Source organism: Pocillopora damicornis, chromosome 13 (genome assembly GCF_964200805.1).
Source record: "Pocillopora damicornis chromosome 13, jaPocDami1.2, whole genome shotgun sequence".
Classification (NCBI taxonomy): Eukaryota; Metazoa; Cnidaria; class Anthozoa; order Scleractinia; family Pocilloporidae; genus Pocillopora; species Pocillopora damicornis.
Window position 1 is genome coordinate 20893781 of NC_142682.1, and position 25093 is coordinate 20918873.

The 25093-nt window shown below is 36.9% G+C and overlaps 4 protein-coding genes across 7 annotated transcripts in view; 2 read left to right on the forward strand and 2 right to left on the reverse strand.

Moving 5' to 3' along the window:
- Window positions 1-2735: 2735 nt before the first annotated feature.
- On the reverse strand, window positions 2736-10035 carry LOC113664282 (isocitrate dehydrogenase [NAD] subunit gamma, mitochondrial). Of its 2 annotated transcripts, none has more exons than XM_027179884.2 (12): window positions 9878-10035; window positions 9285-9409; window positions 8948-8989; window positions 8726-8814; window positions 8215-8272; window positions 7838-7900; window positions 7627-7696; window positions 5808-5941; window positions 5029-5278; window positions 4069-4163; window positions 3483-3543; window positions 2736-3197 (listed from the first exon to the last, which is right to left on the reverse strand). In XM_027179884.2, the coding sequence occupies exons 1-12, from the start codon at window positions 9977-9979 to the stop codon at window positions 3099-3101; spliced, it is 1188 nt and encodes a 395-aa protein (XP_027035685.2). In that variant the 5' UTR covers window positions 9980-10035; the 3' UTR covers window positions 2736-3098. The 2 variants fall into 2 exon arrangements, with proteins under 2 accessions (XP_027035685.2, XP_089047774.1); XM_089191648.1 differs by having other exon boundaries at window positions 8948-9013; window positions 9878-10017.
- Window positions 10014-13014, forward strand: LOC113664273 (tRNA pseudouridine(38/39) synthase). The gene is made up of 2 exons (XM_027179872.2): window positions 10014-10761; window positions 10989-13014. Exons 1-2 carry the CDS (start codon window positions 10215-10217, stop codon window positions 11906-11908), a joined length of 1467 nt encoding a protein of 488 aa, XP_027035673.2. The 5' UTR covers window positions 10014-10214; the 3' UTR covers window positions 11909-13014.
- A 142-nt stretch (window positions 13015-13156) lies between these two features.
- Window positions 13157-24415, forward strand: LOC113664255 (endothelin-converting enzyme 2). 3 transcript variants are annotated; one of them, XM_089191646.1, is made up of 18 exons: window positions 13157-13658; window positions 15199-16026; window positions 16938-16994; window positions 17508-17624; window positions 17817-17897; window positions 18188-18321; window positions 18546-18774; window positions 19415-19513; window positions 19660-19737; window positions 19874-19977; window positions 20526-20584; window positions 20680-20734; window positions 20881-20948; window positions 21232-21371; window positions 21685-21750; window positions 21989-22084; window positions 23145-23221; window positions 23396-24415. In XM_089191646.1, exons 2-18 carry the CDS (start codon window positions 15247-15249, stop codon window positions 23493-23495), a joined length of 2340 nt encoding a protein of 779 aa, XP_089047772.1. In that variant the 5' UTR covers window positions 13157-13658; window positions 15199-15246; the 3' UTR covers window positions 23496-24415. The 3 variants fall into 3 exon arrangements, 2 of the variants coding, with proteins under 2 accessions (XP_089047772.1, XP_089047773.1); XM_089191647.1 differs by lacking the exon at window positions 13157-13658 and adding an exon at window positions 13679-14987; XR_016182267.1 differs by lacking the exon at window positions 23396-24415 and having other exon boundaries at window positions 21961-22084; window positions 23145-23197.
- The window catches only part of LOC113664237 (uncharacterized), a 30857-nt gene continuing 29874 nt past the window's right edge, over window positions 24111-25093 (reverse strand). The window contains exon 37 of the mRNA XM_089191649.1: window positions 24111-25042. Within this exon, the coding sequence (XP_089047775.1) occupies window positions 24847-25042 (196 nt within the window). The 3' untranslated portion in view covers window positions 24111-24846. The remainder of the gene's footprint in view (window positions 25043-25093) is intronic.

Below are 25093 nucleotides of genomic sequence, written 5' to 3' on the forward strand. Positions count from 1 at the left end.
CCTTGACAGAAACTTTGAAGACTGTAAGACTTATTATTTTGATAAATGAGTCGGATTAAACCTCAAACATCAACGAAAGTTCACTGGTTAAAACCATTTGCACAAAAATGGATATTTTCGGTAAAAATTGTTCTTAACAAGCATTCGGTAGCAATGTTTTGTGTAACTGAGGAAGTTCCTTATTTTAATTTTGTGGGGGCCATGAGCTTTTGAGCTGTATGCAACATATGATTCGGATCACAAAACTTATCGTCAGTCCTGATATAGCCAAAGAAGCCTTAAATGGCTTATATTAGGGAGATCCCTGATGGCATGATGGTGACAGTGGCTTTAACTTCCCTAAGTAAGGACACATGCAGCATATAGTATTATGAGACACGAAGCAAAGTTTTCTTTTCTATTCGTTTTTGTGTCCTGTTTGTTTGATCATATCATTTTGTCTACCTGATCGTCGCTTTGTTTGTTTGTAATTATACTTCCCCATCAGCCTGACGAACAGCGCGCCGGAAAAGCGGTGTTTTTTACTGAGGGGGCCATTGGGGACTATTAGAAACCGCAAAACTGTAGAAAAAATCGTCCAAAAAAAAGTCGTCGCAAAAACCGAAAACCAAATGCTAAATAACGGAAAATCCGCAAACCGCAATGAACATCAAAACCGAAAAACCGAAGTTTTGTGGCGCAAAAACTGATCTAAAAAATAGCCAAAACCGCAAAATCGAAAATCCCAATGCCCCCCTCTTTACTCGTTCTTTACCTGCTTTGACCTTCCAGCTCCACAGAACTCGTGTCAGTGATAAAATAAGTTATTAACACTTACATTTTAGTCAACAATTACCAAATTCCAATGGCCAAGTACATAAATTTTAGTCAAATGATCGGCGATTCGTAGTGAGAGGATTATTCAACAAAATTCACCGGGCCTAAGGCGAATTAAAGATGAATAACAGTCTCAGCAAAGTTGCTCAGGTGATTACCAGGGCAAGTAAATCACTCAACCATCCCCTCGTTGACTTCATTCAACACCCCTCTGAGTTTTCTGTACGTTACAGATCTGATAACTTTGTTAAAACACAAGAACAAGTATAATGAAGCCTTTTGTTGGTTAATTAAAGTCGCTAATGCTTCTTTCGAGGAATCCTGTTGATTCAGGCACTTAGTGATTTCTTTTGCTGCTCCTTCTGCCGGTTCATATCCCGCCCTAGAGCCCTGAAACCTTACCCAAGCCCACGTACCCCACCCCTCCCCTCCTTCGTGTTGAATGAAAAACATTCTTTTCCGCTTAAAAGTGAATTCTGATCACATCAAAATGTTGTAAACACAGCGAGGATGCTTTGTGGACAATTTTACCTGAAAATCTTCACAAATCCTTTTGTAAAAAAAAAAAAAAATAGAATTGATCATAGGAGTCATTAAGTAAATTAAACTTGAAGGGGGAAACACTTATGAAACTTTTATAGCACTGTCGAAGGGCGATATCTCTGACCATGGCTGGTCCATGCATAAAATATTCCGTACTTGGATAATAATAATAATAGTAATAATAATAACAATTATGATGATGGTGATGATGACAAGGAAAAAAATTTTATCACGAACGAAAGAAACGAAAGAAACGAAACATTTTGCTCCATTTACTTGAGGTTGAAAAATAACAAGACATTTTTCTGAAGTCTTTAATTTAATCTTTAGGATTAAATTATTCTCACGGATACCAAGTTGAAAATCTTCTTGGCATCAGGTAAGGCAAGTTTAAACCGTTGATAAATATATAACAAAGAAAAAGAAGTCGTAACCGGTGTTTTACCAAAGAACCCCCCCCCCTTCCCCTAATTTTGACTGATTTCTGAGAAATAACACAGCTAGTAAAGTTTTTAGGGTAGGAATTTACTTTCGTGCTTGATGTTCTTCTATGCCTCACGTTGACACGCAATTGTGTCTGTCGATTATTCCACCAGGTCTGCTTGTAGACGACCTGTTTGAACTTTTCCGAAACATTTCATCCTTTAATATGCAGGAACGTAGCTCGCTGAAGAGTTTACAACGAGTAGTGAAAGAAATAATGCATGTGATATATAAGAGATTTACTTCATACAAAATAGAAGGGATAAGCGAAATTTAGTGCAGAGATCGTTTTTTGATAAGACATGACCATCATTTTGCGCCTCTACCAATTGAAGGTCGGCCACGAAGGAAGTGGTATTAAGTGATTTCAGGAGTTTGTTTGATCTCTGGGAGGGTGCACTTGTAAATGTACGTTTGAGTGCACAACCTCAGCTAATCCGATCTATAACCAGGACAAAAATGCAGAAATTCTATAGATGGATTCCCCAAAACTTCGTGACCAAAATGAGCGAGAGCTGATCGGAAGCTTTGGCATGGCAACCGTGCGATCTAATCAAGCTGTTTCAATTCTTCCGGATAACGTGAGAGATTTCTCATCTGTTTATATATTAAACGGCTTTGTGCGCTAACATTCAACAATTTTCATTGACAGATAACGATTTTTATGGGAACTCTTTAAATGTAACAACTCATCCTTCTGACGGGACTTATCCACTTATGGGTGGTATATCCTTCTGCCACCATTACTTCTCGTGTAATTTAGTTAGCAGCACTTTTCAGCATCTGGTGGCAAAAGTTTTCTTTCATGAAGTTAATGTGGCTCACCACATCATCACAAATCGAAAGAATTACCACAAAAACGTCAGCGAGTCAAACAATCAACCGCAAATAACTTCACTTTTATAAGCCACTTGTCACTTTATTTATCTTTAAGGCCGCAATTTTACTTTATGTTATTAGGTCAAAATACTAAAATAATTGTTTGGGTGTTTAAAGCCATTCAGTGTTAGACCGTAAAACACCATGACGGAGACCACAAATATAGATCTTCATTTGAAGGCGTAGACTACATTGGGTGAAGCTGTTACAAATAACAAATCTGTACAAAGCCTTTAATTATCACTTGAAAATGTTTTGCATAAAATTTACAGTATCTTCCTTCAAACAAGCAACAACAAAGAAAACTTGAAAATTTCGTTAAACAAAAAAAAATTGACAAGAAAATGACATTTCACAAATCGCCAAAGAATTACATGTTAATCTGCTCCACTCAAGTTGCCTATTTGACCAATTTCTTCTTTCAAACAATCAAGAAAATCTGTGGTAAGATGTCCACCTCCAATATCAGCAGTTTTCTACAGTTCAAGAAAAGAAAAAGGAACTGTTTATCTGAACTTTACTCTATTTTATTCTGAGCAAGTTTAATTTCTAACAGTTAGAGCTACAAAAAATTTAGGTGTGGATGGAAGTATCTTCATTTTCTACAAAGCAATTTGACTCAAAAGTGAAATCTATTATAAATATAGTGCACTCTGGGTGAATTTCGGTGAGGAAGGAGTAATCCATGTTGGCTTCAGTCTACTGTTCAATTCAGACTACAACAACATGAACTTGAAATGAAGAAAAATTATTTTTCTCACCACTCCTTTCTGTACTACTCTTAAAATAGCACTGTGAATCATGTCACCATAAGCATTCCACCTGAAAATAAGATAGCAATGATGAGTAAATCATCTTATATAATAAATATCCTATGCAACATAGCTGTCTACACTCCCTCCCCCTTAGGAGGTGGCAAGGATTCCCTTTGACCCCTCCCTCCCTTCCTTAATTAAGAGGTGGTAGGGATTCCTTTAAACCCCTCCCTTCCCTCCCTTATGAGGTGACAATGATTCCCTTTAACCCCTTTCTTCTCAATGGCATGCTAGTGATAATAATAATAACAGTTTATTAATTCATAGTGAGCTTTTTAACATGCCAGGTGTATTGCATGTCACACCTCAGCATTTCACCAGCTCTCTCTGCCAGTTTGATGGGACTAATTCGTACTCCTGAGTGAAGAGAGGCATTGTAATAGCAGAGTCTTTCTCAGGAACACAACAAGAGGACACAGGCAGAGTTGGAGCCAGACCTCTTAAGCCAAAGTCAATGCAACTTTACAGAGAACTTTTAATTAGAGGTTCTGTAGAGAAAAGCCTGTGGTTTCTAGCTCTATATTAGACTTACCCCAAATGCTCCAACATAAGTGTACTTGCAAATAGCAGGCTCATAGGATTTGAAACGTTCTTTCCTTTAATATCCAGACCTGTATGCCGTGATCCCTGCAATACAACATACACCAATCTTCATTTAGAGAAGAAACAAAGAAACATTCTTATGAGCAATGTAATAATAAAAGCACAATTTGGTGATTTCTTCACATCAACATCATCAAGGCATGGAATTCATCCAAACTTGCTTCTCTGGTCTCATTTTTCAAGAAAGTTAATTACCAGGTAGTCACATTTTAAATCCAAAACAACTCTTTTTTCCCATCAAATAAAGTGGATGTACTGAAACAGCGGTGACACTTTTCAAGTAATGCAGCTTAGAAAAATGATAGAATTAGCAATGTGCACAGGCTGTAGCAGCTTCAAACAAACTGACTTACTTAAGCATTTTAGGTTCCAAAATGTTGTTGTCATACAACCTTTTTAGATTACTATGGCAAATTTGGGTAATGATACATTGATTTGAGAAAATTATCAAATTCTTGCTTAATATTTATTAATGATACATACACAGTTTTATTTTTGACTCATTCATTTTCATTTTTGATTATTTTAACCCTATATTAACAGGAATACTCAGTACAGTCCCAATGAGTCTGGATAACTTATGTTCAACTGTATCTCTGATTACTTACGGAATCCAATTAGTGGACTCTTGTTTACAAATCTACAAAAATGCTACACATTGAGCCCTAACAAGTCTTTTTTTAAACCCCTAGGAGCTGCCAGCATCAAATTAAGTTTAATGCAGGCCAGCCCACCTTAAGTATAACCTGATACATGTTAAAAGCTTTCAGCACTGAGTGCAAATTAGTTGCTTAAATCATTATGTATCATCAAGAGCTTCCACATGACTATTGCAAATGTAACAAGGGACAAATTAAATATGTTAATTAGTTATTTTTCAAGTCCTTACTGATTCAAATACTGCATAATCTCCTCCTATGTTTTCCCCAGGTACAATTCCTGGTCCACCAACAAGAGAGGCTCCAATGTTACTGACAATATTACCATACAAGTTGGGCATCACCATCACATCAAACTGCTCAGGGTTTGACACAAGCTGCATACAGCAATTATCAATGATCATGGAATTGAACTCAATGTCAGGGTAGCTCTTGGACACCTCTTCACAGCATCGTAAGAACAAACCATCACCAAGTTTCCTTTCAAATAAAAGAAATAATCAAGAAACTTTTATTGATTGGAAACTGTACTCATTGACAAGATGAAACTCTATTGGTGGTCAAAATTATGAATTCTTCAGCATCTTGATTCAAGTGCATTCATTACCCTGAAAAATTCCCAGATTCAGGGAAACATCCATGTAAGATAATCCAGTGAACTCTGTTTATTGATGGAGTTTCAATGATAGAATTATTATTTTTATTCATTTTATACAAGGCTTTCAAGGGCTATCCATTCTCAGTCCTTCAGTAAAAACATTTAATTTGTTATTTGACCAAGAAAAGTTTGGCTGCTTATGACTGATGGGACCTCTCAACAGGAAGTTTCATCAAAACAGCAGACCATGCTACCACCAATCATAACAAAAGAACATTAAGTAATTGAGGTGAATCCTTAGGTGGGCTGAACATCACATCTTAATTCATATTTATCAATTAACATTATATGATAAAATATACTGAGTAAATGACAAAGAGTACTATCTACAATGTAGATTGTGAAACATACATGATATTGGCCTTGTGAACTGCTGTCACTTTCTTTCTCCCATGCTTAACAGCAAAGTCAAATGCATACTTTGCAACTTTTGTACATTTCTCCTCCGTCATGACTTTAAAACTTTCAATAACCCCATCTACATTCTAAAGAAAACCAACCACATTACAAATACAGAGAAAGATGTTTTTCATCTTGTGATGAGCTTGGGACCAGAGAAAAAATTCTGAGTCTGCATTACAAGTATATTTCTCTTAATAATACCTAGTAGAGGAAAGATGGTAAATTTTGAGTCCAGTTAGTCAAGGAGCCAGACCCAACAAAACTGGTTTCGTTCAACCCACCTGACAGACCAATGATAGACCAATACCTGCTCTTTAAGATAAGATACTATGTAGTCCTGAATTGTGGTACCGCTAATGAGATAAACAACAATTTTTGTATGCTATCATAGAAATGTGGGCAATCATATGCTTTAATATTTGCACAGCATCCTTCTTTATTTCAAAGATTTGACCCGTTTTGAGGTTGCGTTTATTCCAGCCTCGTTTCCATGTAAACAGTGATGGGAGAGACATCAGCACTAATATTGTCTATCTTCTGGAGCTCTACGCATCCAAATGTTTTTTTTAAGCATAATTCGAAAGTACATGATTTCTCTGTTGCCACATAAGATGAAAAGCCTGGATAAGACCTCAGCAGGATTTGAAACATGTCAGGATCAACAAAGGAGACTGCTTTTAGATGAAAAAGTAGTCATGTGACAATCACGTGACATGCTGTCGTACCATGTGAACACTCAAATTGTAGGCAGGTACATGATCATCATTTTTTCAGATGGGTTTGGGGCACTTCAGTGAAAGAAGATGAAATTTGAGGTCAATTTCCATTTGAGCCTCGTTTCCATACTGAGTGCCATATCATGGTATAAAGCCCCATTTATCTCGTTAGCGGTACCACAATTCGGGACTACATAGTATCTTATCTTAAAGAGCAGGTATTGGTCTATCAGAATCACCTCTCAAACCTTTTCTGTCAGGTGGGTTGAACCAACTCGTTAAATAAGGCTTTTTCAGAAAATAGCTCCTTGACTAAGTAAAGAAATAGAGAAAGATAAATTTTTTTCTTGTCACAAGTCTGGGACAAAGAAAAAAAATTCTGAGTTCCCATGAAGATTGAACCTCAGGCCTTGGGATTCCTCCCTCCAATGCTCTACCATTGAGCAACAGAGACTCAGTGGTAAACAAAGCCCAAGGTCTTCACAGGAACTCAGAATTTTGTCTTTGTCTCACTCTTGTTACAAGACCAAAAATATCTTTATCTTTTTCTCATTGGCTAAATAGCATGAAGGGAAAGGAAGAAGGTTGTTAAATTTCAGTTTCACAAGATTCTTTCTCTACCTACTATAGGTTGATTATCAATCCAAACCTCAACCAGCACAATTGCTCCTGAAAGCAATCATACAGGTGCCTATACTCTACTTGGTTGAGAAGACTGAGTAGTATGTCATATCTTGCATTAATCATCCGTTCTGAGGTTGATATAATACTGAAACACTAATTTCCACTATGCAATATTTTTATTTTCTGTAGTAGCAAGTAAATGAGAATGTACTAGCTCTAATAATTGTTTGAGTAATCATGCTTTTAAAAACAAACTTCCTCTTCACACTCAGTAGTTACAGTCAAATAATGCTATCTTCTTTATCTAAACAAATTATTGGACATTATTGGCCCTATTTTTTGGTAAATAACAATTTGGCTTGCAGGAGAAGGAAATTACTGGTGTTATAATTATGACATGTCATTGCTGTTATTTAATAAAAACCCACCTCATGTTCTATGTGGCTGTACTCTCCCTCTGTGTTTTCTCTGATTATTACTAGATCAACATCACCATGCCTTAGAAGAAGAATATTTTTACCAAACTAATATACAGTCAAATATGATTAGTAAGTACAAAAATTGCTCATACAAAAAACCATCTAACAAATTTCAATGACAAAAAAACGATTTCCAACACAAAATATAAACAACTCTTACCGCACAGGGATACCTGGGATGGATTTACATCTCACAACATTTGCAAATAGATCCAACTGAAGACTAGTCATCAAAAAGAAATCAGTATATTTACAAATAAATTTCAGACTCTAAATAATCTCATGGATACAAAGAATATCATAAAGAAAAATAATTCCTTTAAAATAAGAAGAAAAAAAAATCATTTCCCATGGATTAAATTGTGATAATGCAACGCAACAAGATAAAAATTCAAGAAATACATGAGTTAAAAAGTCAAAATCAACAATATAAATATGGTTGAAGGTTACATTATTGTCTTACATGTATAGTTGGTCTCTTGATAGAGATCCTTTTTCTGCTCTAATTTGAAAAAATGGATTATTATTCATACTGACCGTAACTCAACATTGAGTGACTTAAAAGTCGGTTGATCTAATGGAGTAAAAATATTTCCTAAAAACCAAAATGAGCCAGATCAGTGTATCATATAGAATTGTGTATTTTAGAAAAAAGGTAAACATTCTCTGACAAATGTGGCCTACAAGTTTTATTTCTACCAAGAAGTTGTGAATGTTCATATTCTTAAATCCTTTCTTGGAAATAAAAATTAAGCAGAACAACTTCAATTAATGCAGGTTCCATGTAGACATAGATAAAGTATATGCACCAACTGACCACATGGATCAGTAAGGCAAAAGGAATCAACCACCATATAATTGATATTGGATATAAAATAACATACAGTTGTGAGTGTAAATCAAGGTGTTTTTGTAGAGCTGTGATTCATTATCTAATTGTAGGCAACAAAATGGTAGAATGCTTTCATTTCAGAGTAAAAAATTTGTACATCGACAGGAAACCTATGACAAAAGTGAGGAGTATAAAGTTTCTACAGCAATTGAATACCTTTAATTGCAGCTCCATTTCTCTTTACTGATGTAACAACATCCTCTAGAGTATCACTGAATGTGTCCTCATCACTCAGATTCAATCCACTGGAAAAGATGGGAATAAGCATTTTAATGTAATCATTTTGAAATTAAACTATCTCTGCCCTTTACTGGAATCATTATTTACCAATATTTACAGACACTATCAAATCTTATTAGCATAGAGTATATATCTTACCTTAAATTAAGCTCTTCAAAATCAACTGGTGCTCCAATGTATCTAAAACAGGAATATATGACAATTCTATGGAAATAAATGCTAAATAAAAGCATCTGGTATCAGTAGAGATGTCCCCTCTTGTTTATTGGAGCAATTCTATGAGAGACTGACCACAGATAAAAATTATATTCATTCACTATTGATAGCTTAAGTATGAAGCATAAAACAAACACTGACATCCCATTCATTTTACATGCAGTGTGTGGTTGGCATATTTTCGCACATGGTAAATGCAGAAATTTGCAATAATTTCAGGGTATACTGTTTAATTGTTTTAGATAACATCACTACGTACCTGAATATATCTTTTACTGCTGTAACCATCTCCGGACCCACCCCATCTCCTGGGATTAGTGTCACAGTGTTACGGCCACCATACTTTGCATGCAAAGGGACTTCGTGAGTTTGGTGGAAAGCATCCTAAAGAAGAATATCAAAAAGTTAACGTCTGTAAAGAAGGATTTAAGTACAAAATATTTCTTTGCTTGTTTCCTTATGGCAGACACAAATCGTACTAGGTTGGGACGTCTTTCAATTTCTAGCTACGTTTTCTCTGATTTTACGGCAGGTTTTCTCTGTTTTAAAAAAGCTGGTTTAGAAAATGGAACCCACCAAATCAATCAACCTTTAGTCATATTTGATCAAAGTTCCTACTGAGTTTCATAAAAATACTTTCAGTTTAGTACACACAATGCTTGCATGAATTTTGCATTTCAGTTGATGTTCCCTTCATACACAGAGCACCTGGCATAAAGCTATCGTACGGAAATGAGGAAAATTAAATTTTGGGTACTTCTCGGCTGTAGCTCACAAGATACCAGAAATTTTCAAAGTGAAAAAACATTCAAAGAGTTAAGGGAATATGTCACAATAAGTTTCGAGTTATACCTGTCTGCAGATTAGAGGTGACAGCTGACGGACATTCCTCCTCAAAATGAACCCAGAGAAACTTGAAGCGCAGCGCAACACAGACCAACCGACAGCAGCCATGTTGTGTATCGCGGTCTCGTCACAAATCAGCGGCAACTACATTTGTCAGCACCTACGAAAGTCTCGTTAAATAAATTTCACTTCTCTCTTACGTGCATCTTGTTAGTGTTTCTGTAATTCATCGTCACTTTATAGTCAATCTAGGTTTGTATTTGTCCTCAGCAAGTTCTAATTCTACTGTGATACTGCCGATTAGGTTATTCCAGTGATAAAAGCAGTCTAAAGTAAGGTTGAGATGGACTGTGGTGAGCACGTTGTGTTGGATGAGACAACCGAGTTGCAGTTCCTTTCAAAGGAAGAACTCATCCAAAGGGTGGTCAAGCTAACAAAAGAGAAGGAAGAAGTACTTTTGATGCTTGATGAAAGCTCTTCAGTGGAACAGAAACCAGATACGAAGAAGGCACTTGTATCGGCAGATCGTAGAAAGAACTCCAAGGAATCTAAGGCAGGCACTGGAAACACTAGCAAGCAAAAGTCATTTGATTTTTCTCGATATCATAAACGACACATAGCTCTGAAAATAGCTTATCTTGGATGGGACTTTCATGGCTTTGCTAGTCAAGAGAGTACAGAAAACACAATTGAAGGTCACCTTTTTGCCGCTCTATATAAAGCTTGTCTAGTAGAAAACAGAGCTAACAGCAACTACTCCAGATGTGGAAGGACGGATAAAGGGGTTAGTGCCTTTTCACAGGTTGTTTCCCTTGATGTACGATCAAATCTGGCTGAGGGTCTTGGTGTCATTGTGAGTGGGGACAGAGAAAAAGTACAAAAAAGAATCGGTATGTATTGAACTTCTAATTTCAATCACTCAGTTTCTCTTCCCCCACCTTGAAAATATTTGAATTAGAAATCGTTTCACTTTTTGAGGTTGTGTTTATGACACTTAAAGATCCGTTGTGTTGCTTCCCTACAGTTGCAATCTTGTTACTACTACAGGGTTAAATAAAAAAGTTTACTTAACTTTTATTTTTGCAATAGATTAAAAGTTTGATTAATTCATTGGCAGGGAGAACCAAGGAGATTTCAGAAATCTCCTATGCTCATATTCTAAACAAGCTCCTTCCACCAGAAATCAGGATTATTGCCTGGATGCCTGTGGAACAAGAATTTGATGCAAGATTCAGTTGTTTACACAGGACATATAAATACTTCTTCCCTGCAGCAAATCTTGATATAGAAATCATGAATTGTGCAGCTCAGAAATTTGTGGGAAAGCATGACTTTAGGAATTTTTGTAAAATGGATGTTGCAAGTGGTGTTTTAACTTTTGAAAGAGATCTTCTATCAGTTACAGTTGAAAAGATAGAGAATAACTCACACCACTGCAGTGGCTATCAAATATGTGAAATAACAATTTGCGGGTCAGCATTTCTGTGGCATCAAGTGCGATGTATGGTAGCTGTACTTTTCATGATTGGTCAGAATCTAGAAAATAAGGAAGTTATTGACTGGATGCTTGACATCAAGCAATGTGCGAGTCGACCACAATACAATATGGCCTCAGAATTACCTCTTGTGTTGTATGACTGTTGTTATGAGCAAATGTCATGGAAACATGAATGCGGGACTTTAGAAGCCTTATTGAAAGACTTTCAGAAGTTGTGGACAAGTCAAGCCATCAAAACAGCAATACTTAGTAAGTTGACTGAAAAGCTAGATGATGCAGCTGTGATTAAATGTGTTGACAGGAGCAACATTGCTGGTGAGCATGACAGTGGCGAGATTGTTTCATGGAGTGACACAAGACAACCTCAATTTCATCAGTTGATGTCATTGGTCCCCTTCCAAATAAAAAACAAAACACGCAAACCACTTGCTAAAAGAGACAGGCATGAAAGTTTTGAATTCAAATTGGAGGTAGTTAATGCAAAGCGAAGAAAAGCTGGCAAAGAAGAATTTGCAGAAAAGGCAAGTGAGCCGAGTTAAGGAATGAACAGTGTGTTCCATGTATTTTATTATGGTAATAAGCTGGAAACATAGGACTTTGCACATATAGAGTACAGTTTAAGGTTGAAAAAAAAAAGCATCCGACATTTACCTTGTGTGTTTTTAGAGGCCATAACTATAGATTCATGTACTTAAAAGGAGTGTTGATTTGTAAAAAAATACTGTAATTGTTCTTCCAGAAACTCATCATCAGCCAGGTACCAACACAATCAACAATTACCTTAATATTAAAAAAAGAACTACATTATTTTATTTGTTGTTAGGGCATGACTATCAGGTTGGTCAGTGAATAGTGCTGAGATTGGTGACCAAATTACCTAATCCAGTGATGATTTCTTTAGATTTCAATTTGTGGTAGTGAAAGTAACAATTATTGCTAGAATATAACGATAGAAGGTGGTATATATGGTGTTTGTTTCACTGAAAAAGGGTTTCAATGCTGCATTTCGTGGATTTTAAAGGTTAAAACGTATATTGGTGGGTATCGCCACCTACAGGTTTATAACTCTAGCTAGTAACAAGGACTATAAATGTTGTTGTCGCTGATCTTTTTTGTTCAGTGCAAGTAAAGTTACGTGAGCAATTTTTTGGCAGTTTGCATACCAAAGATTCTGCAAAGAAACGATATTTAGAGGCAAAACTATCGCAATATTTTGCTGTGCAGGTGTTTCCGGAATGCACAGAATTAAAGAAAAGGACAATGATCATTGTAAAAGTACTTGAGACTAAGTAAATACAATATTTTACAATTACATCAATATTTAGGGGGCGTACATTTTAATTCACCGCTATGCAAAAAGACCGAAAGTACAGAACATTTTTCATCAACACAATTTAGTAATGAATCTTACCGAATCTAAGGCCGACTTTTTTTGTCAACAAAACTCGTTTCAAAATGTCAGAAACATTCTGTGCAATATATTTTGTCGTTTTATCATCCTTAACATTAGAGGGATCAAATCCGGGAATTTTTTAGGGAGGTTATCTGCCTTTATTGGTGAGAAGTTGTCTTTCACCTGTCTTGTTCTTTTGTCAAAAAACAACAGAGGAATGCAGTTCTAAAATAAAAGACGAGTTCTTGACAAGACGACTCAATCAAATCAATAGGGAGTGTTCTCGAAAAGCTCCTCAGGTAATGCACTATACTTTTTTTCCAATTCACACGAAAATGATGAAAGTTTTATTACTGGTGTCACACAACGTCTTTCGTTAATCTTGGCTGTCACAAGGTAGAACGAATTTTTACCATGTCGATATCAGCAATGTTTTAAAGGGATTCCAATGTAACTTTACTGGGGCTCTATGGCAAAATGAAAGACTGAACGAGCAATCAGTGGAAAATTCGCTTCCACAAAGGTAATAAGTCTACTGTCACAATTTTATTACCGCATGAAGCGTGCAAAGGGTAAGGGAAATTTATTCAATACTTTGACATGAGCATGATGGCATCGTTCTTCGAATTCTTTTCCGGTTTTTGTCAACAAAGGATTAAAATTGCTCAGGTTTTGTAATCGCTTGGTTTATTGACTTAAATAAAACAAAGAGGTAATTTCCTTACAGCACTAGCAAGGAATAGTTTTCATTAAACGGAAACGAAATGTTTATTGTTTTATCTAATGCTCTTATACCAATATGCTTTCATAACTTAATCATTAGCATTCCAAATACCTTGATAGCTGGCTGGAACAACGCCATTCTGTGCACGCGTAGCTGTTATTATGGTCATCAGGTAGGAAAAGCGAATATACTCTCATTGTGGTTTCCTTCTTTTCAAATTGAATGGATAACATGTTTTTCCCCTTCTTTCGCTGATTGTTGTATTTATGAAATCTCTCGTGTCTTTAATTTTCTTGTCGAGGAGAACATTGCATCCTCAAGAAGCGAGTTGAAAAATTCAACATGAACGGGTTTGAACATTTTAGGAGATCAGGTCTTTCCAGAGAGCAGCCCTTCAATATATTTGTTACTTCGTTAAAGTATTTCGAGAAATAACTATCTAGATTCAGCAGTTTAAATATTGTCAATTTAGTTCGAGTGTTCTTCTGATTCACCATATTTTAAAGAAAACCTTGAATGCTTCGTCTATTTCTTTTCAAATAACCATCCGTAAGAACAGTGTGTGAACATAATGGTTCAAACTGAATTATGAAATCTTTCTCTTTACAAACGTTAATAATTGTTTGGTCATTTCTCTCTGATATCAATACGTAAAGCAGAACAAGTAGTTAAATTAAGCTATTGAAATGTTGAAAAGATCTTTGGCTAGCACTGATTTCATATAGCTTCCTCAAGATATTCCTGTAACTTTACGATTCAGGATAGAGCGATATGTTAATCACATGTACGAAAAAACAGTTCTCAAAAATTGGGAATAAGTCCAATAGGCGTTTCCATTCACAGCCTGATAATATATGCCAGTATCAACTGAAATGCCTTAAGTTCACTTCATAATTGAATTATAATTTGAACAAATTCTCGTTATCCCACCAGTCCCTTCTTTTCGCTGAGACATATTTATTGATTACTGATTATGAGTGGACTTCTTATTTCGCTAACTAAGCCTGTCTTGAATGAAAATGAAAGGAAATCAGCAGTATTCTCATTGGTATTCACGCTCTCCATCGAGAGTCCTGAGAGATAAAAAAAAAATAGATATAGATTTCATAACCGCTAATTAATAAAGATGTAGTTACAACAAATAGTTGAGCTTCGGACCCACTGATGTTCAAAGAAAAGCGAGGATTGCACAAAACAACAAAAATCTTTACGAGGCAAAAGATCGCTTGAAACAAACATATTACCCATAACTACAGTAGTAACGGCCAAAGGAAAATCGCGGACAGTGTGTTGATTCGGTGCTTTAATAATTTATAAGTGATATTCGTCGTTGGAGAGTTGTCCCGTTGAGAGTATAAAATTTCCTTCTTTAAAAAAAATGATTAAAATTGTTCTCGCTTCTGTCAGAAAAAGAAGAGAAAAAAACACCATAAAAAGGAACCGAGTATTCTGCTGTTCGATTCCTGAGCATGATCTCTCGGATCTCAAGCAAGAATCGCAAGTATATCCCTGTGTTGTGATCTGTGTCAATAAAATTCAGTTTGGTTTGCTTTCTCGCGTATCATTCTTAACACTAATTGATCGTGAGTAGGAAAACAACCCGGTAGGGTTTTTAGAAAATAAGGCACGTGTTAGAACCTTTTAACATGTTCGGTGCTCATTTATGTGTTTTCTTTGAAAGCTGACTTGTAAAAAGTAAATTGTTTATTTAGCTAAACTCAGCAATCTGAAGAAACATTTGCCGAGAAGGAGAGAGACGCATGAGAACCCACAAGAACAAAACTATGGCTGGAATAGAGTTATGTTCTGCACCGAGTACTCAGAGTCTTGGAGTGCACTCCACTACCTTCCGAAGGGGTCGAAAGAGAGTGGAAGTATGTTTGCTGAGTATGTGTGGAATACTTCTTTTGATATGCACTGTGTTAGCGGTATTATTTGCTGTGGAACTTTCCAAACGCAATCAATATGACGCAAAGTCAAATGGTCCTGTAGATGGTCGGACTGTACCAACAACATCAGTGCCACTTCCTACTACTGAAAGCCTAGCACCGACAAGGGTGTGTAACACTGCTGACTGTCTGGAGATTGCAGCCCGCTTCACACGGAACATGAACAATTCTGTCGACCCATGTCGGGACTTTTTCCATTTTGCTTGCGGTGGATGGATACAGAACAATCCAATTCCTCCGTACAAGAACGAGTATATTACATTCATGAGAACGATTCAGGAAAACAATGAAAAACTTAGAAATATGTTGGAAGATGCCACCGGAGAACACGATGACCCAGTAATGAAAGCAAAGAGGTATTATCGCTCGTGTATGAATGAAGAAGAAGTTGAGAGAACGACCACACAGCAAATGTTGGAGCTCATAAGGAGCCTTGGGTCATGGGCACTGGACAACGGAACGTGGAGTGAGACTGTATGGAACTGGAAGACTGCTCTACTAAAGATTCAAACAACTTTTTTACATTCTTCGCCTCTGTTTACTATTAATGTGTTAACTAACCCAAGAAATTCAAGGAAACATATTTTAAAGGTAAGCCCACGACAGCACCACACCATGTTGATGCTGCTTGTTGAAAAATTACAAAAATTCTATCTTAGTGATGAAACAAACGTAAATTGCCAGGCGTTCATGATTTAATTATCCGCAAAAATTTCTCTGATTACACTTTGACTCAGTGGAAGAACAAAAGGAGAGAAAAACAAACAATTTTGTCATGGAAAGTTTTGTTTTATTATTAATGACTTCAGTTGAGAATAAGTGTTTTAAACCTGTTAAGTTGTTCTGATTTTATGCAAATTACTATCAAATTAATATACATGAAAAAAGTACTCAGTTCTGATTGGTTAAGATAAATGCAGTTTTCGGGTACTTCAATGCAGAGGAGGGTTAATTCAGTGCAAAGAAGAACAAACCACACTGAAAAATTTCTTGATCAGTTTAGCCGGACTTTGAACCTTTTTGCGCCTTAAAGATGTGAAAATATTATTGTATACTATTGTTTTGATCGTGCGCGGTTGTTTTGACCGAACGCACAAATATGAATAAATTATTTTTGCACTTTATGCGCGCGCTTTGCTTCTGCATAATTATGATAAGCTATCTCTTATTTTTTCATGTACATTATCAATACGTGATCACATTACTTTTCTTGTGCAATTTGGAATAAACAAGCGCGAGTAACTTCTTTCAAAGACTACAAATTGCATTTTGCTATTCTTTGAAAAAATTTACTCGTGCTCATTTATTCCAAATTGAACTCGAAATCATGTGATTACCGATACCAATCGCTTGTCTTTGACGTTATCAGCTAAAGAGGTGCAGTCATTTTAACACCGACGGACAACGACGTCATGTTGCCTATTGACCGAATCATACTCTGAAACAGAAAAATAGGCTTGAGTGACCCTCTTTATTGAATGCTTTGTTTTTCTATCATTCAGCTCCTTCCCCCAGAGTTAAGTTTGACTCGTGAAGAATATCTGTCGAAAAACAGCAAAGTAAGTGTGACAGATATACTTATTTAGATTATCTCGCTCCAGGAGAACCTTCACAGAAGGCAGCTTTTGATCATTTTCCTCGGAATTAAGCGCCTGGAGGTCTGAGGTTTGATGAGACTTCATATATCTACCTGAGGTTTAGTCTGTGTAACTTTTTTGTCCACAATTGCCTTCGTATGGCACCGTCAGAGCGATGCCAAATGCCAGAAGTGTTTCACTATGTAAAGGACTAATCAAAAAATCAATTATTTTGATTTCGAACAAAGTTTAATTCTTCAACCAGGATTATATTGGAAAACTGGATTGGATTGTTGTACAGTGTTTAGTTGATCTTTAGCATGTACAATGAGTCTATGTGTGTTACAAGTAAAATATAACTTACTCACAGTGATCATTCGTGACGCATTTTCATAATGAGTTCTAATTGTGAATATTTCTCTCGGTTAAGCCATGGATGAGCCAAATGTGTGGTAGTTATTACAATTTTGTTACTTGTTTTCGTTCTCCCTTCAGAGGAGGCCTGCATATCTCGAGTATATGACAACGGCGGCAATGTTGTTAGGAGGACAGAATGCCACCACCCGACAGCAAATGAATGGGATTCTTGAATTTGAAGAACAACTTGCTCGGGTACCGTGTGGACATGTGACCTTATGATTGGCAACATGCCATCATTTTTCATTCAGTTCTTTTCCACAGATTATGTTTTTGATCCTTAAGTCTCTCGATTCTCTGGTGAACTATTGCCATAACGCAATCTTGTGTAGAAGAATACATGACAGTCCTTTCCACTGTCTGCTTTTTTTTTTTTTCCATTTTCAGAGTATACCCTCCAAGACGTTCCTCTACGAACATGAGCATGACACAATCACAATACAAGACCTACAAAACCACGCTCCTAAGGTAAAGCATCATTGAATTCTTTGCTTGTTGGCACAATCCTGCCTCAAATATTAAAATCCTTTGATATTCTCGGTCGCCGAAACATTTGTAAGGGAAATTACTTACTATGTGTTCCTTCGAAAACCTTTATAATTAAAATGTTATCATTCCTTGGCATTTAAGTAAATTTTCGTTTTCTCAATTCCATCCGTTTTGTTGCGTGGGAGATGATGGGGTAAGGGAGGGGAGGTAGAGGTTCCGCGTAGTTTCACTCCAAATTATTCTAACTCATAAACACGATTTCACTGCAGTTTCAATGGCTACAACATTTGAACAACCTGTTAAGCGAGCATAACACAACGCTAGATGACTCTGAGGACATCATCGTACCTACACTTGAGTATCTCCAAAACATGTCAGAAGCTTTACATACTGCAGATAGGGAGTAAGTTAGCGCGATTATTTTGACATAATCTTGTTCTTATGATCATTTGGCTCATTATCATCGATTGTCTAGACTGTACAAAATGTGTAACAAAGACATCGTCAAGTTACTCAGTCTGCAAGAGGGTAACTTGTCCCTCAACTTATGAACCAGATAATTTAGTATATCTTTTTTAACGAGAGATTTCAACTTTAAATTTTACTCCATCATGTTTTATTCTGTAGAACGTTGTCCAACTACTTTATATGGACGGTTTTGAGGCGATTAGTTCCATTCCTATCCAAGCCGTTCAGAGAGGTTGAGGCTAAATACAAAAGGAAAACTTCTCATATTAAAGGCGCAGCAGCAAGATGGCTGACTTGTATCACTACCACAAACTTTTACCGCGGGCTCACATTTGCCACTGGAAGCCTGTACATTGAGAAGGCGTTTGACAGAAAAATGATCCCATTGGTTCGTGCGAAAAAGAAATTTTGAATTGAGGTCGTGTTTGAATAACAGCGATGTTTCTTTTAAACTTAACGATATGTGGAAAAAAGTTAAGAACAGCATGGGGAGACAATAATTGGTACTATCCTTATCGAACCCAGGGATACTGGACACTAGTTGGGTACTGCTACCAAATTAGGCACAAAAGTATAAGTTGGTAACGTGGCAAAATTTGTTCGGCGCGTTGTTCCCGTAAAGGAATTGATTGATATTTTGACTTGTTACCTATTTACGAGAAAAGAAATGATCCTTGTGATCCATTCGATTGTAATTCTTCCCGGGAAAGAAGAACTTACTAAATTTCCTTTGCTTTTAACATGTAGCCTGGTAGCTCAGCTGGTAGTAACCCCCAACAAGTGTCTTGAGGGCATGGGTACAAATCCCTTCAAACCTTGAATATTATATGGCTTCTTTTCTTTAATTTCTATGATTGCACCTCAGCAGCAAAGATCATTTCTTTACTTCTAGTGGATGGAGAAATTCAAGGATAGCTGTCTTTCTACAAGGAGATGAAAAAAAACAACTAGCAGATAAAAGATTGATCACCGAAAAATAGTTAGATATAATAAATGGCAAATTGTGACAGTTATTGTTTTCCTCAAAGGTTAAGGAGATGATGGAAGACGTTCGACAAGCTTTTCGTGAGGAAGTAGGAAACTTGACATGGATTGACGACAAGACAAGACTTGCTGTATACGAGAAGGTAAAACCTGTTATGTCATCTGTTATGTGACAGGTCAACAAGGCATCAACAAAGAAAACATGACGCACATTAATTTCCTATGGAGAATTAAAAATCGATCTTCTCCTAGCTAGCTATTCATTCTGTTAACATTTTTTTCCACGCAGGAAAAAGCGATGGTTGAAAAAATTGGCTACCCTGAAATGTGCGTGAACAAAACCTTACTTGGAGAGTACTATCAACAGGCAAGAGACAAATACGTCAACGTTAAAATCACAAAAGTTTGCTTTTTTCTATGGCGAGATAAAATTTTTTCTTCGACAGATTGGCTGTTTTAGGATGATAAAAGACGTGAACATAATAGTTTGGCTCCTTTTTTAGCTTGAAGTAGATGATAAGAGATTTTTGCTGAATGAGGTGAACGTGAGCAAGTGGTACTCGGCCCTATCCCTCTCCAAACTTAGGAAACCATCCATCAGGGGACAGTAAGTGCAATGAGTTACTTCTACATGCAATAGACACATGGGGGTTTGCACTTTCTTACGATTTCACTCGTTTTGGTTCTGATAAAACAAAACTATCACGGGCCACATCGCAATTTACCAGCACCAGGTCTCAATTTAACCTCGATTACTACGATAAAATGCGCATGCCCTTTTTTAGTTACTAGTCAAATGAAAACTATCCCTGGAGTCCAAAAGGTGACTTTCTTGTGGTAAACTTTACAAAACGGACAGCTTTCCTTTGAGGACACTCATATCCTAGGAAAATACGCAATTTATAGTTTAGTGTATATCTAGTGTCCTTGATTAGTGTAAACTGCGCAACAACAAGTTGACACTTGGATTAAATTTCCATACTTACAGCTTTCAAGGATTTATATACTCATGCCCAGTTTCCTCAAAGAAAAGCATAACCTGCGTTTTAGCTCTATCGATAACGCGGTTATTCCCTTGAGTATAAGCAGTTGACGTCGATGAAACTACTAATCCACGTATGCGTTTTAACGACCTTTCCTCTGATTTTATGGCAGATGGTACAGTGGGCCACAGTCTGTTAATGCTTACTACCAAAGAGAGAAAAATGAAATAAGTATGTCGCTTATCCTAAGCTCAGTTTGTAAACGTTGGCTCAGTTGCAAGAAAAACATCCAGTTTAAACCACTTTTGGTTTTATCTTAATTTCAGATATTTTGGCAGGAATCCTTCAGCCGCCATACTATAGCGGCCGCTTTGCACCACGGTATGTAAGGATATCGTGAAGTCAAGATAACCATGACCTCGGCATTACGTTAATACTCCGCTAGCTAATAACGACAAGTGTGAAATGATTGTATGTTGGTCTAGTAGGCTAGAATAGTTAATGACGGTTTATCAATACATACACAGGGCGGTTAATTTTGGTGGCATCGGAATAATCCTTGCTCATGAACTTACTCATGGTTTCGACAATATAGGTAAGATGTTTCCTTTTCCAACACCCCATCGCACTCGGCTGTTTACTCCGGTTTGCTCATCAAATTCAGAGCATTCACCGTTTATTCCAGTCCTGTTGATGCATGTGAAATGTCTGATTGCTTTTGAGAGTGAAAACAAAGCACACTACAGGTCCTTTTGTTGTTTCTCTTCTACATTGATCATAAAGTTTGGCTGTTGCTTTCAATCTTACGTTTAATTTCCTTCTCTCAATATATAATATTGTAGAATTTGGAGATCTCATTGTCCTATTTCACTTGTTAGGTCGAAAGTTCAACAAGTACGGTGAGATCAGTAACACATGGTGGACTAACTTTACCCTCACTGGATTCCAAAACAAATCCCAGTGTTTTGTTGACCAATACAATAAATACCCACTCAATGTGGGTGGCAGGAAGATTTTTGTAAGTATCATGTAGCAGTTGTTTATTAACCTCATAAACTGACAATAAAGAAAGTATGGCTGTAAAACGAGTTTGTAAGCTCGACGCCAACTAAAATATTTATTCTCCTCTGTTCCTTGTCCCAGTTCGAACCTATATGCTACCAGTAAAATGGCGGTTAAAGTGACATCATTCATTTAAAAAAGCATTTCCTCAAAAATGACTAAAAGCAGTATTAAATAACATCTTGAACAAATTTGCCGTTTAAAAACTGCTAACAGCCGGCTGAAATGTTAAGTATTGGCGTGCACCTCATCTGTTTCACACTCATCAGGTGAATGGTCGACTGACATTACCTGAAAACATAGCCGATAATGGAGCTCTCAAGATCGCTTTCAGGGTGAGAAAAAAGTTATTATACTAAAAACGAATTACAACGTAGCAATGTGATATGCAAGCTATGATTGAAATGATCCGTGTAGTTAAGCTCCCACCCCACCCCTGCTGTAAATGGTTATCTCACATGTCAGAAGCACTTCCCTGAAGCCCGGTTTAATGGCTTAAGTTAAGTCCAAGCTTGCTATACGGTTTTCTTTGGATTTCTTTAAAGAAGGCATAAGTGCGAGATTCCTCCACAGGCTTATGAAAATTGGCTGAGAAAACATGGCAGGGAGGAACTCGTACCCGGACTGAACAAATCCAGTGAACAGATGTTTTTCCTTAGCTACGCCCAGGTAAAGCGACTTAGTTTAATTACTTGAACATCCTGCAAAAAACCGAGTAAGTAGTAAACTAGGTAATATATTGCGAATCAGAAAAGTTTATATAAACTAGAATCGCCCGACAGAATAAAATCCAAAGATTTTATAGGGGGCCTACCTTGACTCAATCACTTTTTTTTTGCCCATAAAATCTTAGAAACAGGTTTCAATGGATCGAGTCTCACTGTTTGTTTGTTTCTAGTTAGTTAATCTTGCGCACCACAATTTCTTGAGCACAATCGGATTGATAAAATGAAGAGAATTATACATGGGCGCACGTAGATTTGGAATTTCTCTTCGAGCGTTCAACTCGATTACACGCGAGTGAGCACAGCGAACGAATGAAGAGAAATTCCCTATCTACAGGCAACCATGTATTATTTTGTTTATTATATAAACTCATTAGCCCTTCACTGACAAGAAAAGTCGACTTTAACGAATGAAAATAAAAGGATCGACAATCCCCGAATGAAAATCTTGAAGTGGGTTGGCGCCAAGGCTCAAGATGAAAAAACGCGTTGAATAACTACAAAAACAACCATGGGCGTAATTTTCCATAAAATTCTCAGTTGTTGGCTTTTTCCTTACCGAAAGAAGAAATCTTTCAGGTACACAGCCAAATCGGTCTGTCGCAAATCGTCCAGTTGTCGATTTTCGTTCTCAGCCGCGAGAAATGCCATCATTTTTTTCGTATTTTGGTTTTCTTCCCCTTCATGGAAAGTTTGAACGGCACTGCAAGCAATACGGATTTCCCGTGTTTTAAAAGTCATAATCCGAGAAAATTCTGACAAACAGCCATGGATTGAGAATGGTGAAGGCTTTGCCGTTCATTCATCTCGCGAAAGGCGAGTGACATGTCTGCAGCTAATAGGCGGTATCAAACACACGTAGAAAAATATCGTACTATATCAAGTGCATTGTTACGGCTTTTCTCGGGCTGAAAAAAATCCTGGTACAAATCCACAGCAATTTACATTAATCTTTTTAACTAACACTGTTGTTTGTCCTCCGACTCAATTTGCATTGCTCTTAGATGTGGTGCAGCTCTTTCAGTCCTACGCAGATCTTCAGAAGAGCTAAAGCTGATCCGCATGCCTTACCCATATACAGGTAAGCCAATCACCAGCAAATAGTTTTGAGTGTTTCTAACGAGCCCACTGACCGAGTAGCCAGCATTCTGAGAGCACTGAACTCTCCGTGGGAAGTCTAAAACTTGAATGACTTCGGAGGGGAGTCGCCCAGTCTCTTTCGTGCGCCTTTAAAACCGGTTAGTTTTCTTTTCAGGGTAAATGGTGTTTTGTCAAATATGGAGGAATTCGCGAAGACGTACAAATGTCCAAAGGGAAGTGATTTAAATCCCGAAAACCGATGCAGAGTTTGGTAAAACTGCGAAACGATTCATATACCGCCGCATTATGAAAATGATTGGTAAATTTCATTGATACAATCGGTAAATAATGCTGACGTTAATGACCTCTAAATGACTTTCACGTGAATGAAACAAATCTACTTTAAACTGTTCAGTTTTCATAGGAAAATACGCTGGTACTGTGATTTCGTTCATGTACTACAGTAGAGCATGTCTATACTACAATGGAACTTTCTGTCATTTTTTTTTCGGTTTGTAACTTTCATTATAACTTTTAGCCTTGTAATGAGGTAAAGCCACCTCACTGAGAATTTATCTCAGATAAAGTTATGTTTAGTATTTTGTCAAGAGGTGTTATGTGGTTCTTGTTAAAATATTTAAAATAAAGAAAATAATGCATCTTGTAGAGTGCTTTTCGTATTCCTAACTCTACGCTCACCAAAGAGTGAAGATCTCACTATACAGCCCGGACATTGTAGTGATTACTGACTTCTGAGATATTAATCTCCCATGAATAAAATCTCATCTGCGCTTTTTCTTAGAGGCAACTCGGTATGCCTCCATATATATATATATATATATAAAGGGAAGTTATTGCTATGTATGGTTGGAGAAAACGTAACACTTCACTTTTGCGCGAAGCAGTTAACTACTTTAATCATTTGAACTACCTCTTTAAGGAAACTATTTACAGCAACACTAAACTATCTCCTCGGTATTCACTGAATACATTAACTTTGTTTTCTTGTGTCCTTGATTTTATCAGCACGCTTTCACCATTCTTAGATTTCACTGCGGGCTGAATTGACCATTACAAATAACAGAGATAGTATAGGTGAAGTATGATCGTCTCGTTAAAGCTGTCTTCTTGGCTCTGATAATGACTTCCGCTCAGTTGGTTACAACATCAGCCTCTGTAACCGATAGCTGTACTCAGATCAGACGACCAGAATACATGTTACTCATGGTTTCAACCTATTTAACGTAAAACAAGTTTCTACCAACCAAATTTATCTACAGTCCGAAATCTCCTTCAAGTTTGCTGCATAATAGTAAACGCCCTACGGGCAGTGTAATTTGTAGTCTTTGAAAAGTTTACGAGTGCTGATTTATCCCAAATTGCTTAGGGTTAACTTATACTTATATAACTGTGGGTTTACTTATACAAACTGTTTCTTTTTATTGTTCTTCAGAAACACACACACAGACAAAACTCACACGGTGGCAATTTTGAAAATAAGTGGTTCATTACTACAGGTTTGCAGTCACCACACACAGTAAGATATGAGGTAATCGCCATGAAATCAGAACACACATCCCATGATAACCTGCTGACTAGTAAAAAGTGGCATACTTAGTTAAAAGTTCATGTTGCAGTTAACGTCAAAGCAAGGTCAAGAAGCCTCTGGACACAAACAACGCGTTGCTCCAAGTGATTAACGATAGGAGCAGGATAGTCTCGACCAATTACACAGCCGCAAGACTCTTGAAGCTCACAAGGAGCCAGCCAAGGTTCAAAGATAAACTCCGTGGGAAGATTCCTCACCTCTGGTAAATATTTCCTGAAAATAAAATTTGGATAAATAAACCAAATATTTGATGAAAATTGTTTA